The 16,618-nt window shown below is 39.0% G+C and overlaps 1 protein-coding gene and 1 long non-coding RNA gene across 11 annotated transcripts in view; one reads left to right on the top strand and one right to left on the bottom strand.

Annotated features, from left to right (window-relative positions):
- Window positions 1-6,235, top strand: part of HERC3 (HECT and RLD domain containing E3 ubiquitin protein ligase 3) — a 114,419-nt gene extending 108,184 nt beyond the window's left edge. For 9 of the 10 annotated variants that reach the window (XM_032498174.1, XM_032498150.1, XM_032498179.1 and 6 more), the window contains 3 exons: window positions 2,881-3,064; window positions 3,552-3,654; window positions 5,435-6,235. In XM_032498174.1, the coding sequence (XP_032354065.1) occupies window positions 2,881-3,064; window positions 3,552-3,654; window positions 5,435-5,643 (496 nt within the window). In that variant the 3' untranslated portion in view covers window positions 5,644-6,235. Of the gene's footprint in view, window positions 1-2,880; window positions 3,065-3,551; window positions 3,655-5,434 lie in introns of those variants that run through there. The other variant, XR_004326544.1, reaches the window with a different exon arrangement.
- On the bottom strand, window positions 1,598-6,172 carry LOC116669245. The gene is made up of 2 exons (XR_004326575.1): window positions 6,068-6,172; window positions 1,598-2,112 (listed from the first exon to the last, which is right to left on the bottom strand). It is a non-coding gene; the product is annotated as an uncharacterized LOC116669245 (long non-coding RNA).
- Window positions 6,236-16,618: the final 10,383 nt, after the last annotated feature.

The following is a 16,618-nucleotide window of genomic DNA, read 5'->3' as shown; positions in this document are numbered from 1 at the left end:
CTGATGACTATACAGCCTGGGAGACAGCCTCTCAGGTAGCTCTGAGGAACTGCGCCAAAGATGCAGGGGAAGAGCCAATCTATATTAATTTTTTTTTTTTGGCCTGGGAAATACATGTAGTCAAGCATATATCTTGATAAAAGATAACTGCTAATCACACACACAAAAAAACAGATATCTCAAGTTAATGATTTTAGTGCTTATTTGTGTATGGGAGGATGCAAGGATCTGAGGTCATTGAAATTCCTCCTTAGATATATGCATCCTAGATAGTTATGTAGGGGCCCACATATCCAAAACACAGAACGCTTCATCCTGTTTTTCATCCCAAATTCCTTTCAGGGTGGACTATAGGTCAGTGACTGCAGTGGCTAATGACTTACAGAACTGCATGGCGGGCAACATTCTTTGTTTTACAGGCTTTGTCTCATGGGTAAAGCAGTACATTATCTGCAGTGTGAGAAACTTTTAGCATCTATGGTTAAGATGTACAATCATCTTTTTACATTAGTAGCTTTTATTTAAAAAACCTGAACATTTACCCCATTTTAAAGATGAGAAAAGAGAGGCTTAGTCATTAGCATACAGGACATGGCAGAGCCTGGATCTGAGGCTCTACCCCACTTATCCACTGTTATTACATTGCCTGTTGTTTAGTGTTTTGTGCTGGTCTCAACCTATCAATAACCAGTGTTGTGGTTCTGATTAGGATTGCAAGATGCCCTTCAGCAATAACCATCAGGATACTTTGAAAAAAATTAAGGTTTATTATTTACAAGACCTGGAAATTACATGGCACACTGGGGGAACACAGTGAGGTTGGTGGGGTTAGGGGTGGAGCAGAGAGAGTAAGGGAGTTGAGAGTGAACTTCTGGGGTTCTGTTTTTATTGGGGTTGAGGGGGTGGGCCTAGGATGTTATGGGCTCATTCTTAATTGGTAAACTTAAAACATAAGAGCAGCAATTCAATGCATGGGAAGAGGGGAAAAAAAAAAACAAGTGGCCCAAATGGTCAGTTATCAGAGTCAACCAAGATCTCTCAAACAAGGGAGCTTCAGCCTGGCTCTTCATGTGGTCTAACCGTCTGGCTGGCCGTCTGTTTATTCCTGATGGCTGTCTTTGAAGTGGATGCCTCCTCAATCAAAGCTTAAGTCAGGACTTGTATGGCAAAAAAAGGAGAACAAAACTGTCAGGGCTCACACTAGTTAGTTATTGGTATACCTTGGTAAGTTATTGGTGACGGTGTCTGCTTAGAGGAAATGGAAGATATTCAAACTGTAGAAGTGCAGTATATTACAGAGAAGCATAAGTGGAAAGCATTTTCATAATGTCAGATTTTTTTTAATTTTTAGAAAAAAATTAAATACAGAAAAGCAAAAAAGTACTATGACCAACAGCTTTGTATCTATGATCCAGAATAAACAGATAGTGTTTGCTTTAGATATTTTAATGAAAGAATTACTGATACCAGTGAAATTCTTTCATCCCTTTAATTCTGTTCCTCTCTTCTCACCCTCCTTTCCTACACAGATAGAACTCTTATGAATGTTATGCATATTCTTTCATGTTTTTATTTTTATATTAAGACAAAGATCTTCTTACATTAATGTTTTTATTAAATAAGCATTTCATAGATACATCATATACATAATTTCACACTCATAAACCAATCCTGTAGCCATAAGCAGTATAATAATAATCACTAACACCTACAAGGCAGCCTTGGTTCTAAGAACTTTACATCTGTTAACGCATTTAATTTTTATAATAGTCCTGTAAGTTATGTATTCTCATTCTCCCCATTTTATAGATGAACAGATTGAGGCACAGAGAGATTAAATAACTTGCCCAAGGGTCATAAGCCATAAGTGGCAGAGCCACTGCCTCTTATAGATGGCACTGTTTTAAGTGTGAAAAAACAACTTACATAAATGCTATCATATTGTACTTAAGATTCAAAAACTTGGCTTTTACTCAGCATTGTTCTTGAGATTCTATTCCTTTGGATAAATGTAGATCTAGTTAGTTCCATTAAAGCGCTGGGCTTTTTGTTCTTCATCATGTGACTTTACTGTCTTCTTGTACGTTCATGTGAGTCCCTCTGGGTCACCACCTGGTAGGAGAGCGGCTGGGTCAAAGGGTATTTTCATTTTCAGCTTTTCTAGATATTGGCAACTTTTTCTCCGAGGTGTTCGTATCTCAGTTCACATTCCCACTAGTGAGTCTCAAATATGCATACAGACAATGGCCAGACCCCATGTGAAAAGAGAACACTGACCTGCAGCCTGCAGAAACCTGCCCAGGAAGCCAGCTTGCTAGAAGTCTGGCTTGCAGGAAACTGTTGTCTTAATTAGCACTTGACTGATCATTGGTGAAGTGGAACCATTGTATAAGACACTTCTTTCCAGAGGTGATTAAGAGATTTATAGAAAGGAATTAGGAAATTATACTTTTTCAAATAGATGAGGATACAAATATCAGCTGGCTTCAATTTTTTTCATTTCTGAAGAAAAAGGAAGTAGCTCAAACCATTATCTTAGACTTTTTCTTTTAAGCAGAAAAAGTATTTTCTTCTGAACTAAATTAAGTCGGACCATAAACAAGATGAAAACTGGAATGCCTCAGGGGAAATAAAGTCAGTAGTACGGCTTTGCCTATCTGGCCCCCTCCCCTTCTTTCTTGCATCTCTGCCTCCAGATCACCTGAGACTCCTTGGTGGAATCCTGGGGCTGGAACCTACAAGATTCCATAGGATGCCTTCTGGTGTGAGAATTTGATGAGATTTTTTTCTTTCTCTCTCAACTTCAGTGTAGAAGGGGAACTTGAGAAATTCTACAAGACTTTGGGCTAACTGTGTTCTATTTCTTTGGTCTCCTGGCAGGCAGGAATTTGTGGAAGCTTATGTGAATTATGTCTTCCAAATCTCAGTTCACGAATGGTACACAGCCTTCTCCAGCGGCTTCCTAAAGGTGTGTGGTGGCAAAGTGCTTGAGCTCTTCCAGCCTTCAGAACTGAGGGCCATGATGGTGGGGAACAGCAACTACAACTGGGAGGAACTGGAAGAGGTAAGCCTGAAAGACATGGTCTTTTAACTCTGAGGGAGGAGCAGTGGCCTGGGTGGGAATGCCCAGAGCCTGGCCTCTTTCCAAATGTTGTGTGACTGAGTAGGATCTGGAGGTCTGCTGTATCTCAGCGGTTACATCTTTTTTTTTTTTTTTAAATTGAAGTATAGTTGATTTACAATGTTAGTTTCAGGTGTACAGCAAAATGATTCAGTTATACATACATATATATATATTCCTTTTCAGATTCTTTTCCATTGTAGGTTATTATAAGATACTGAATATGGTTCCCTGTGCTATAAAGTAGATTTTGTAGGTTTTTTTTTTTTTAGTGGAAGTACTGGGGATTGAACCCAGGACCTCATGCATGCTAAGCATGCGCTCTACCGCTAAGCTATTACCCTCCCCCAACACAGCAGTTATTTCCTCTCCAGTGCATATGTCCACTGTAATATTTTTCTTAAGATGATTTTTTTTCTTTTTTGGGCAGACTGCCATCTACAGGGGTGATTACTCAGCCGCACATCCCACTGTGAGACTATTTTGGGAAACATTTCATGAGTTCCCACTGGAAAAGAAGAAGAAGTTTCTCTGTAAGTATTAGTAATGTCAGTATGGTATATGTCCACATTTCAGTTTTGCATATGGTATAGGATGGCATACTCTATGGGTAAAGTTCAACTCTTAAATGGTAAAGAGTAAGTAAGGAAATATATTTACACTGTTGTCTTATGATATCAGGCACAGAGGGTGTTATTCCTTAGTTGCTGCCTAATAGAATGGACTGCATGAAAGGAAGAAAAAAGCATTTCACTGATTTTTTAATTGCTCTAAAAATACTAGTTTTATATGTGACTCCTTTAAGTATTACATTAATGAAATCAAACTGTTTGGATTAACCTCCCTTATCTCTCTAGCCTTTTGAAAATATTAGTGTTCATGGCAGATTTAACTGGGGAGATGTGATTTATAATAGCTTTGTTGAGATTTAATTCACATGCACATACTAGACAACTCAGCCATTTAAAATGTACATTTCATTGGTTTTCAGTATACTCCACAGTGTGCGGCTGTCAACTTCAGAACATGTTCATCACCTTAAGCAGCAGCCCTGTGCCCATTAGCAGTCTTTCCCTGTTTTCTCCCAACCTCCTATCCCTTTACCAGTCTGCTTTCTCTCTGGCGTCGCCTGTTGTGGACATTTCATATAAATGGAGTCATACAATAAGTGGTCCTTTGTGACTGGCTGGATGACATTTGAGAACGGTAATTAATACATTTGGAAAGGAGAATGAAGTCTAGTTTACATGAACAAACTGAGCCTTTTAAAAAAATAGTAGGAATCCTTGTGTCATTGTATAATCACGTTGATAATTTATCTGTATAAAATTTTTTTAAAAACTAGGATTTGAGAGGCAGTCTCTTTTGCTTTATAAGAAAGAGCATATGTTAGTATTAATGCAAGATTTATCCCTGGATTCTACTGCTCATGTGCAAGAATGAGAGGCAGCAGAGAGCTTACAGAAGAATTCCTAAAGAGAGCCCTGTTTCTCCTCTGCCCCGTTACACGGGCTCTTGAGAAGCCGTGGCATGTGAGTCATGTGATGGGGTGAGGTTTGCCAGCAGAGCTTGTAAAGCAGTGACATCAGGCGGAGCCTGCTCCTGGTCCAGGGATTATCCTTAAAAGAAGACATTTTTCTGTTCAGAGATTTACGTAAGTTTTATTAACTCTACAGACTTTGATAAGAATGTGTATCTATTTCAGCCTCAGGTAGTGGCCCGTTATTTGAAAGTGCTCCTTAACTAAGGATTTCACTGTAGTAATTTTTCCAGCAATTGAACAAAGAAGGTTCTCGAGTGCTAGAAAACAGGAAAAGACAGCTGGGTTGGTCTCTCCTTTTTCCCCCAAGTCCCAGTGTGTCACAAGAGTGAAACGTCTCATGTAATGTCAGCGTCAGCTCTTCTGGTTTAAGAAAAATGGAGAGACAGGCAAAGGCAAGCAAACATCCCAAATGGAAATTCACCAGCCGGGGGTATAAGCACAGACATCTGAGGGGAGAGGAGGCCTCTAGTCAGACTCAGGTCATCTTCCTGCTTTCCCCGAGGTCAGCAGTTCCCTTCAATGAAAAGTATAGACTTTTTATCCACATAAAACCAACAACCAGGATTTGAAAGGCAATCTCTCTCGCTCTGTAAGAGTGAGCTTATATTAGTATTAATGCAGTATGTATGTATCGTAATGACACATGAAAGTGGTTGCACTTCTCATAGGAGCCACAGGGTGTCATCCTTTCCCTTCTGTTCCTCCCAGGCCGCCAACACCAGTCCCCCCCTATTTGTGTAGTTGGTAATTCCCATTCCCTCTCTCCACAGTGTTCCTGACGGGTAGTGATCGGATTCCCATCTACGGCATGGCCAGCCTGCAGATCGTCATCCAGTCCACAGCCAGCGGGGAGGAGTACTTGCCTGTGGCCCACACTTGCTACAACCTTCTTGACCTCCCCAAATACAGCAGCAAAGAGGTCCTGAGTGCACGGCTGACCCAGGCCCTGGACAACTACGAGGGGTTCAGCTTGGCCTGAGGCTCCCCAGCTTGCCCTAGATTTCCCTTCCTTCCTCAGCGTCCACCTTGAGGCCCATATAGAAAATCATGGGCGTGAGTTCTATTTTTCTATTGCATAAGTGGGTTGGGACTTGTGACTCCTGAACCTGGTTGATGGTTTTCTGGGGTGGTAAGCAGGAACCTTTTTGAAAAATCAGGGGCTGGGGATGGGGTGAAAAATTGGCTCTTGTGTGGGAGGGGTTTTTGTTTTTAAACCAAATTAGCCCGTATTCCTTGCACTTGTGGCTGTGTTGCACTCTGCTGGATAAAATGGCAGTGGATTTTTAAACTTACATTTCCCCAGTGTCTCTCTCAGCCCTGATCTTTCCTCACGATGCTTCCTTGTCCTTCGTCTAACTTCTCATTCCTCTGCAAGAATGATTTGATTATCCGTCCTTTCTCACCTGCACATGCAGAATGTCTCCTTTCTCTGCAGCCTTGGAAATGCTCCTGGCTTGTTGCAGCCCTGCCCTAAGGACAAAGGAAAGAAAGGACTACTTCAGAAATTGTTAAGTCCAACAAGCTGAATCTGGGTCCATTACTTTGGTGGAACTCTGGAGAACTGATGGGAGCCCTCTGATAAACACGCCTTGCTTAAAAAAAAAACTTCTCGAGGGACAAGCCATCTCCCTATGGCTCTGCCTATTCCTGGCCCTCCTTAAAGGTGTGCAGAGCTTCGCAGCTGAGCTGAATTTTGTTTGGTTGCTCCGCCAAGTCCTTCTGACGATAAGATGAGGTGGCAGGCTCCCAACCCTTCCATTATTTTGCTTTGAAGCAAGTTGCATTAATTTTTTAAGGAATATTTTCTCCCAGAAAAGTAGAAATAATAAATTTCTTGTCCCCTTTCCCTATCACTTTATGTCTCTACTACTTCGTCTCCCCACTGCCCTCTTCACTCCGTCCCCATCTTTGTGACCTGACTTCATGCTCCCCTCCTCTCCATCTAGTGGATGCATGTGGTCTGTTTTTTTATTTCTATTTAAACTGCAAAGTTTCTACTCAGATTTTTTTTTCCCCTTTTCCCTAACTGCTAAGACTTAAGGACATTCTTCATTATGGAACTTTTGTTTATTGCATTTGAAATGTTTGTTTACAATGGGATTTCAGGGGGTTGTGTTTAAAGCAAATATGTGTATCTCCGAAATCATGACATGCTCAACCTTCATCCGGGGTAAGGAAATTCTACATGAGCAAAGAATCCATGTCAGCCTAATTTTAAATTCCTAGTCACTAGAGAAAAAAACTTATTTATATAAAATGAAGTATTTATGAACCGTGAGTCAGCATCAAATCTCAATGAAGGACTGTAGATTTTTGCTTTTTCTTTTGGTTTTTAAAATTTATTCCAATTGCTAAATTGGTAGTTTTTCAGTCTTTATAATACAAGATTAAAAAAGATATACAGTTATATGAAATGTTTATTTTCTATGTGTGTGCATATAGTTCAATATTATGCAATAAATTTGGTGTTTTAATGTAACCAGAACTGTTTCTTCTTGTACCTGCTAAATAGGTAGTTTGCTTTCAGTAGAAGAATTACATCATCTACCCAAGTAAATCTAATAGAAGATCAAATTTCGTTCCTGCCACGAGAAAGGAGAACTGCCGGGGAAATGAAGAGGAAAGCAGGGTAGAGGAGCAGGTGGCATTAAGAATGGATAGGATTCCAGAAGCTTGTGACAGGTGACAAGGCATTTCCCGTGGAGGGGCAGGCCTTAGCAAGGGCTTGAAGTGGGAGCGTATTTAGAGAAAGGCCAGGAACAATTTGAAGGGAGCATCAGAGGAAACAGAATAATGGTAAGTATGACTGGGGAGAAAGAAGGCAGGTTTGGGGCTGAGGAACCAGGCTAAGGCCTTGAAACGTCCAAATGTTCAGAACCTCGGGGTAGAGGAAGGAGGCAGTGATATGACTTGAGCCTGGTTTTAAGACGGAAACGTGGATGGGGGATACATGTGGAGGAATTGGAATGAGGAGGACAGAGCAGAAAGACAGCAACTGAGAGCAGTGTAAACAGATGTGTGGACAGGAGAAAGGGGAGGGGGCGACGAGAGCCTTAAGGGAAAAGGAGAAATTAAAGTTGAATCCAAGACTTACTAATCTAACAGCTGATGCTTACCTCACTTGTTCACAGCAAAAAACTTTTTTTCAAAAAAATTTAAAAATAATTACTATATACTGTACTGTAATGTACTGTTAGTAATGGAAAGCTACTGTTCTCTTTACCACCTTTAAACCATTAAGTTCCGTTCAACAAACACTTAATAGCATATATATGTGCTAAAAGTTTGAGGGACAAAAAAGCCTGTTCCATTTAAATTTCTAGGCCTCCAGAATCCTCATCCATGAAATAAGGAGTTTGGACCAGATAATTTCTAAGGTCCCTTTGAGCTCTGAAATTCTAAAATCTCATCACCAAAAGCAGTGCCTGCACATAGATATGCTCAATAAATTCTTCCAGATATTTGTTGCATGAGTGAAGTTTTCTAAAAATGATTTTTTTCTGGCATATTTTCCTCTTTTCCCTTCATCACTTAGTTTTGGAAGATTCTAGATAGGCATTTCTAGATTTACTTACCTTCCTCGCCTGTAGACATTTGGAAGTTTCTCCACTGTATTCATAAATGTACCAGTTTAATGAAAAAATAATTTCATTAAAATAAGGCAGTAGGTGGGATTCAATGAAAGTGTAACCAGGCAATGTAGCCAATTCTGATAGCTCCATTTCCATGTGAAAGCTTTTTGATGACTAGACTAGTTCTGTATTAATAACCTTGGAGAGCTGGGGTTGGCAAACTATAGCCCATGAGCTAAAATAGGTTTTATATTTTTAAAATATAAAAAAAGAAAAAAGAGATACATGACAGCAGTTGTCTGGCCTACACAGCCTAACATATTAATACGTGGCCCTTAATGGAGAAAGATTTGCCCCAACTCTTTGAGATCAGACTTGCAGGAATCATAACAATAGAGCTGGTAACTTACTGAAGTCTTAGGAGGAACGTGGTCATAGCTGACACTGAACCAGAGAGAACAAATGTGTGGGCCTTTCTGCCACAGGGGTGAGAAGAATCAAGCTGTGTCTAAGATTAAAGCACAGAAATAGGCACCAAGGTTTTAACTGTCATAATCACCACCAGGTACTGACTGTGCGCTGGACCCTGCGCTGAGCATTATCTATGCACTAATCAGTTTAACTGCCACCTCTGCCCTCCTGGCTCGACCACTTACCAGCTGTGTGGCCTTGGGCAGGTTACTTAACCTCTTGCACCTCATTTTCTTCCTATTGAAAATGGGAATAGAAATAGTGCCTACCTCATGGAGTTGTTAATGAGAATTAAGTTAATTAATTAAGGGAAAGCATGTGGGACAGTGCCTAGCATGTAACAAACTCTCAGTAACTAAAATTACTATTCTTACCCTAATTTTTCACATGAAAAAATGAATGTTTAGAGAAAATTTGTTCACTGTCAGAGTGGTGGGACATGGACCATTAATCTGTACTGTGCCAAGCTGCTAGAGGTGGGCAGCAAATTTGACTAGAAATGGGTCACTAGAGATGAGGTTGCCTAGTGGCCAAATGAAAGAGACATCATGATGTAGCAGGTCACTTCCTTGACCACCCATCTGCAGAGACGCTGCAGGGAGCTTTGTTTTCCTGCCACTGTACAGTTCAGTAAGGCAGTTCTATGACTGTGGGACTAAAATACGGATCAGGTGTGCTGTTCCTGTAGCATCCGCAGTAGGTCTCATTGGAGCTGTTGTCATTGAGTACGGGGTCTCTGTTGGCATTCAGTGGTCAGCTAAGTATCTGTTAACTTCTCCCAGACCATAGTTTGGAAGTGATGGCCTAACAGTAGCTTCCAGGTTGGAGAACGTGTGGAGGTACTGGGAGCGTGGTGTGCCTGAAGAGGGCATCACAGCTCCATGCCCTTTCCCGCATACCTTCCATCTGGCTGCTCCTGAGTTGCAGGACTGGAGGTGACATCATCAAAATGGCAACGTAGGATACCCAGCCTCCATCACCCTACAAAGATCGACAATTAGACAGCTATATATAAACAGAGCACCGGTGTGCACTTAAGAAACTTCAGCACTGCAGTGGAACCAAAAATCCCTGAGACTAACCATACAAAAAGGGGAAGGCAGCTTCATTCTGCCTGCATCATCCTGTCCCCAAAACTAGCATTGCTCAGCACCAAGAGGGAGCTCCCAGCTAGATAGAGGACCCTTCACTAGGAAAGGGGGAGTGGGGTGAGTGACTAGCTTCCCCAGCCTTTTGGGGCACCACATGAAGGTGCCACTTCAGATTTACCCCACCCAGAGACTGGCAAAGCTGAGACACACAGAGATGGAACAAGGAAGAAAAGTGGGAGCTACCAGAAGCAGGCACACAGCAGAAGCTACTATGGTTTCTAGACACCTGCTCTAAGACATATCCAGCAGCTTTCACCACTGAAGAAAACGAGAGACAGCACAGCCATCATGGACTCCCTGCAGATTTCACCAGCTTTCACCCACAGTTATTTGCATTCGCTGGCATCAGCCACCTGAGTCCTGCCTACTTTCTCCCTGCCCTGATCTGGCCCCTGCTAGAGCCCAGGTACTGCACCAACAGCCAGCCCAGGCCTCTTTGTGAATATAAGACATGAACCTAGATGCCCCATCGCCATGTGTGCATTTGGGGCAAGCCCCTTCAGCTGTGCACTTGCACACTGCCAGCCTGACACCTGTCACTGGCTCCCACTGCTGTGTGCACACCTAGGGGGAGACCGCAGCCACAGGAGAGCATGCAGATAGCTAGGGGCTCTTGTAGCTGCCAGGGTGCCTGCAGCTGGCCCTGGCCTTTGCTGCCTGCCCTGGCACCCACCACTAGGTGCATGCCTGCAACTGGCCCCAGCCACTACATAGGTACGTATAGCTGACCCCTGTAGCTGAGTTGTGTACACACCACAGGCATCGGCCACCACCACTGCCTGTTCCAGTCACTGGATCTAGAGGTGCTGCTCAGAACCCCAACAGCCACTGTAGCCTTTGCAGACTCCCTGCAGCATTCATCAAGGACCACACAGTTGATGCTGTAGACCCCAGCAACCTGAGCCAAAGAGAGACCATGCCTCTTGGACCCCTTGCTGCCACATGCCCCCACACTTGGTACCCTGCACCACTAGACCTGGGTCACAGCATGTTGCAGTGTGCCCACTCCCTCTCCAACCCTTGTAGGTGTGAAAGTCTTTACTTACCAAAGTCAGTCCATAATGTCTGTAAGAGATGACTGCTTCTTGAAATGCAGACACTCATGCAAGGCTACAGGGATCATGAAGAATCAGGGAGACCTCTCCATCAAAGGAATACAGTCAACCTCCAGTAACTGGCCCTAAAGAAACAGAGATCCAGGATTGCCTGATAGTTTAAGAAAATTGTCTAAAGATGCTCTGAGAACTACAAGAGAACAAACAATTTAATCATATCTGGAAAATAGGACAAGAACAAATAAGACGTACATCAAAGAGACAGAAAATCTAAAAAAGAAATTTTGGAGCTGAAGAATACAATGACTGAATTGAAAAATTCAGTAGAGAGCTTCAACATCAGACTTGAAGATGAAGAAGAAAGATTCAGTGAGTCAGATCAACTGAAATTATCCAGAGGAGCAAAAAGAATGAAAAGGACTGAAGAACACCTATAGGACTTAGGAGACCCTGTTAAGAGAAACAATGTACATATTATTGGAGTTACAAAAGGAGAAGAGACAGAGAAAGAGGTAGAAAGCTTATTTAAAGAAATAATGGCTGAGAATTTCTCAAACCTGGGAGAAATATGGACTTCCAAGTTCATGAAATTAATAGCTTACTCCAAAATTTCATTCTAAAATGATCTTTTCTCATAAGGCTATCAGCAGATTTCCCAGTAGAGACCTTGCATCCAGGAGAGAATGGAGTGATATATTCAAGTACTGAAAGAAAGAAAAAAAACCTGCCAACCAAGAACCCAGCAAAGCTGTCCTTCAGAAATGAAGGTGAGATAAAAGACTTTCCCTAACAAACAAAAACTGAGAGCGTTCATTACTAGACTTTATATAAAAATGCTGAAAGGAGTTCTTCAAGCTGAAGGGAAAGGACACCAATTAGTAACGTGAAAACATATGAAAATACACAACACACTGGTTAAGGTAAGTATACAGTTAGATTCCTAATACTCTACTACTGTAATATGGTGGTGTGTTAATCACTTAACTTTAGTATAAAGGTTAAAGGACAAAAGTATTTTTAAAAAAGCTTTAGCTACAATAATTTGCTAGTGAATACATAATATAAAAATGTATTTTGTGTATGTATGTAAATTGTGACATTAAAAACATAAGAGGGAAAGCAAAAGAGTAGAATTTTTATATACAATCAAAGTTAAATTATCAGCCTAAAATATACTATTATATCTATAAGATGTTTTATGTAAGTCTCCTAGTAATAAAGCAAAAACAGTAGATTCGCAGAAGATAAAGACAAGGAAATTAAGACGTATCACTATGGAAAATCATCAACTCATAAATGTGGGCAGCAAGAGAGGAAGACAGCAACAAAGGGACTACAAAATAGCCAGAAAACAGTAAGATGGCATTAGTAAGTCTTTATCATTAGTTACTTTAAATTTAAATGAACTGAATTCTCAAATAAAAGACAAAGAGTGGCTAAATTGATTAAAAAACCCAAAACTCAACTATATATTGCCTGCAAGAGACTCACTTCAGCTTTAAGGACACACATAAGCTCAAAGTGAAGGTGTAGAAAAAGATATTCATGCAAATGAAAGCCACAAGAAAGCAGGGATAGCTATACTTATATCAGACATAATAAACTTTAAGCCAAAAGTGGTAACAAGAGAAAAAGAAGGTCATATAATGACAAAGGGGTCAATTTATCAAGAAGTTATAACAGTTGTAAATATATATATGCACCTAGCATTGGAGCTAAATATAGTAACCTAAATATATTAAGAAAATACTAACAGATCTGAAGGAATAAACACACAACAATATAATAGAGACTTTAATATTCCACTTTTAACAATGGATAGATCCTTCAGACAGAAAATCAACAAAGAAACATTGGACTTGAACCATACTTGAGACCAAATGAGTCAAACAGATATATACAGAACATTCCCTCCAACAATACACATTCTTCTCAAATGTACATGGAATGGTATCCATGATAGGTTATCTAATAGGTCACAAAACAAGTCTTAACAAATTTAAGAAGACTGAAATCATACCAAGTATCTTTTCAAACCCCAATGGTATGAAATCAGAAGTCATTAACAAGAAGAAAGCTAAAAAATTCACCAATATGTGTAAATTAAACAACACACTTCTGAACAAACAATGTGTCAAAGAAGAAATCAAAAGGAAAATTTTAAAAATCTTGAATCCAACAAAAATGGAAACTCAACATACAAAAACCTATGGGATGCAGGAAAAGCAGTTTTAAGAGAATTTTCTATCAATAACTGTCCAATCAAGAAAAAAAAAAGATCTCAAACAACCTAATTTTACCCCTCAAACAACTAGAAAAGAAAGAACTAAGCCTAAAATTAGCAAAAGCAACGAGATAATAAAGATGAGAACATAAATAAATGAAATAGAGACCTGAAAAACTATAGAAAAGATCAATGAAATTAAGAGCTGGTTTTTTGAAAGATAAACATAATTGGCAAACTTTTAGCTAAATTAAGAAAAAAAAGACTCAAATAAATAACATTATAAATGAAAGAGGAGACATTATAGTGGATACAGAATACAAAGGATCGTAAGAGATTATCATGAACAACAAATTGGGAAACCTAGCAGAAACTGATAAATCCTTAGAAACAAACAACCTACCGAGACTGAATCATGACACAACTAAAACTCCAAACCAATAATGAGGAAGGAGATGGAAACAATAATCAAAAACGCTCCCAATAAGAAAAGCCCTAGACCAGATGGTTTCACTGGTGGATTCTACCAAACATTTAAAGAAGAATTAATGCCAACCTTTTAAAACTCTTTCAAAAAATGAAAGTGGAGGGAACACTCCCAAACTCATTTTATGAGGCCAGGATAACCCTGGTACCAAAGCCAGATAAGGATACTACAAGGATAGAAAACTACAGACCAATATCTCTGATGAATACTGATGCAAAAATTCACAACAAAATAGTAGCAAACTGAATTCAAAGGCACATTAAAACAATCGTATATCATGGTTAAGCAGCATTTATCCCTGGAATACAAGAATGGGTCAATGAATGCAAATCAGTAAATGTGATATACCACATTAATAGAATGAAAAATAAATCATATCCTTTCAACAGAAGCAGAAAAACATTTGACAAAAGAACATCCTTTCATGATAAAAACTCAACAAGTTGGGAAGAGGGAACATACTTCAACATAATATATGGTAAGTTCACAGCTAACATTATACTCAGTGGTCCAAAGTTGAAAACTTTTCCTCTAAGATCAGAAACAGGTCAAGGGTGATGACTCTTACCCCTCTTATTCAACATAGTACTGGAAATCCTAAACAAAGAAATCAGACAAGAAAAAGAAAGACATCTAAGTCAGAAAGGAAGAAGTAAAATTGTCTTTATTTGCAGATGATATGATTTTACATATAAACATTCCTAATGACTCCAACAAGAAAAGCTAAAGCTAATCAATAAATTCAGTAATATTATAGGATAGAAAATTAATGTACAGAGATCAGTTGTATTTCTGTATACTGACAAGTATCTGAAAAAGAAAAAAAATCCCCTTCATAATAACATGAAAACAATATTTAGATTCTACATATAAATGATACCATACAGTATTTGTCTTCATCTGATTTACTTCACTTATTATGGTATCACTTACATGTGGAATCTAAAATATACAAATGGACTTATTTACAAAACAGAAACAGACTCACAGATACAGAAAACAAACTTACCACTACCAAAGGGGAAGTGGGGGGAGGATAAATTAGGCTATTTGAGATAAGCAGATACAAACTACTACATATAAAATAGATAAACAACAAAGGGCCTACAAGGAACTTTATTCAGTATCTTGTAATAACCTATAGTGGAAAAGAATATGAAAAAGAATATATATACACATATACACACACACTTGAATGTATATATGTAACTGAATCACTTTGAGGTACACCATAAACTAACACAACATTGTAAATTAATTATACTTCAATAAAAAAAATTTAGGAATAAACTTAACCAAGGAGGTGAAAGATCTTTACACTATAAACTACAAGACTTTGATTTGAAAAATTGAAGACACAAAGAAATGGAAAGACATCCTATGTTCATGAATTGGAAAAGTTAATATTGTTAAAATGTCCATACCAACCAAAGCCATCTGTAGATTCAGTGTGATCCCTATCAGAATCCCAATGGCATTTTTCACAGAAATAGAAAAAATAATCCTAAAATTTGTATGGAAACACAAAAGATCCCAAATAGTCAAAGCAATCCTGAGAAAATGAATACATTGGAGGCATCATACTTCCTGTTTCATACTATACTACAAAGCTACAGTAATTAACATAGTATGGTGCTGACATAGAAATAGACAAATAGACTAGTGCAATGGAATCAAGCGCCTAGAAATAAACAGTTGGATATATGGGTAAGTAATATTTGACAGGGAGCCAAGAATACGCATTGGGGAAAGAATAATCTCTTTAATAAATGGTGTTGGTAAAACTGGATAACCAAATGCAGAATAATAAATTTGGACCCCTATCTTATACTACTCAAAAAAATTAACTCAAGATAGATGAAAGACTTGAACACAAGACCTGAAACTAAAAGTCGTAGAAGAAAACACAGGGAAAAGACTTCTTGACATTGGCCTTTGCAATGATTTTTTGGATATGACACCAAAAGCTCTAGCAACAAAACAAAAACTGGTTAAGTGGGATAACATCAAACTAAAAAGCTTCTGCACAGCAAAAGAAACAATCAACAGATAAAAATGCAACCTATGGAATGGGAGAAAATATCTGCAAATCATATATCTGATAAGGAGTTAAAATCCAAAATACATAAAGAACTCATAAAACTCAATAACAAAAATAACTAAACAATCTGATTTAAAATGGGCAGAGGACTCAATAGATACTTTTTCAAATAAGATACACAGTCAACAGGTACATGAAGAGGTACTTGACATCACTGAACATCAGGGAAATGCAAATCAAAACCACAAGGAGATGATCATCTCACACCTGTTAGAAAGGTTATTATCAAAAAGACAAGAGGTAAGTATTGGTGAGGATGTGGAGAAAGCAGAACCCTCATGAGCTGTTGATGGGAATGTAAATTAATGCAGCCACTATGGAAAACATGAAGTTTCCTCAAAAAATTAAAAACAGAACTGATTCAGCAACCCTACTTCTGGGTATATATCTGAAGGAAATAAAAATAGGATCTTGAAGAGAACATACACTCCCATCTTCACTGCAGCATTATTTACAATAGCCAAGATGGAAACAACGGGTCTGTCAATGGATGAATGGATAAAGAAATTGTGGTGTGTATGTATGTTATGTATGTGCGACACAATGGAATATTAGTCATAAGAAGGAAATCCTGCTGTTTGAGACAACATAGATGGACTCTGAAAGTAACATGCTAAGTGAACTAAGTCAGACAGTGAAAGACAAATACTATATGATTTCACTTATTATATGGAATCTAAAAAGCCTACCTCATAGCGACAGAGTAGAATGGTAGTTGCCAGGGGCTGGGGAGTGGTGGAAGTGCGGAGATGTGGGTCAAAGGATACAAACTTCCAGTTATAAGATGAATATATTCTATGGATCTAATGAACAGCATGGTAATTACAGTTAATATATTACAAATTTAAATGTTGCTGAGAGTAGTTCTTAAATGTTCTAACTACAGAAAAGAA

This window comes from Camelus ferus, chromosome 2, assembly GCF_009834535.1.
Source record: "Camelus ferus isolate YT-003-E chromosome 2, BCGSAC_Cfer_1.0, whole genome shotgun sequence".
NCBI lineage: Eukaryota > Metazoa > Chordata > Mammalia > Artiodactyla > Camelidae > Camelus > Camelus ferus.
The sequence above is the reverse complement of the archived record's forward strand: the minus strand, read 5'-3'. Positions and strand labels throughout refer to the sequence as shown.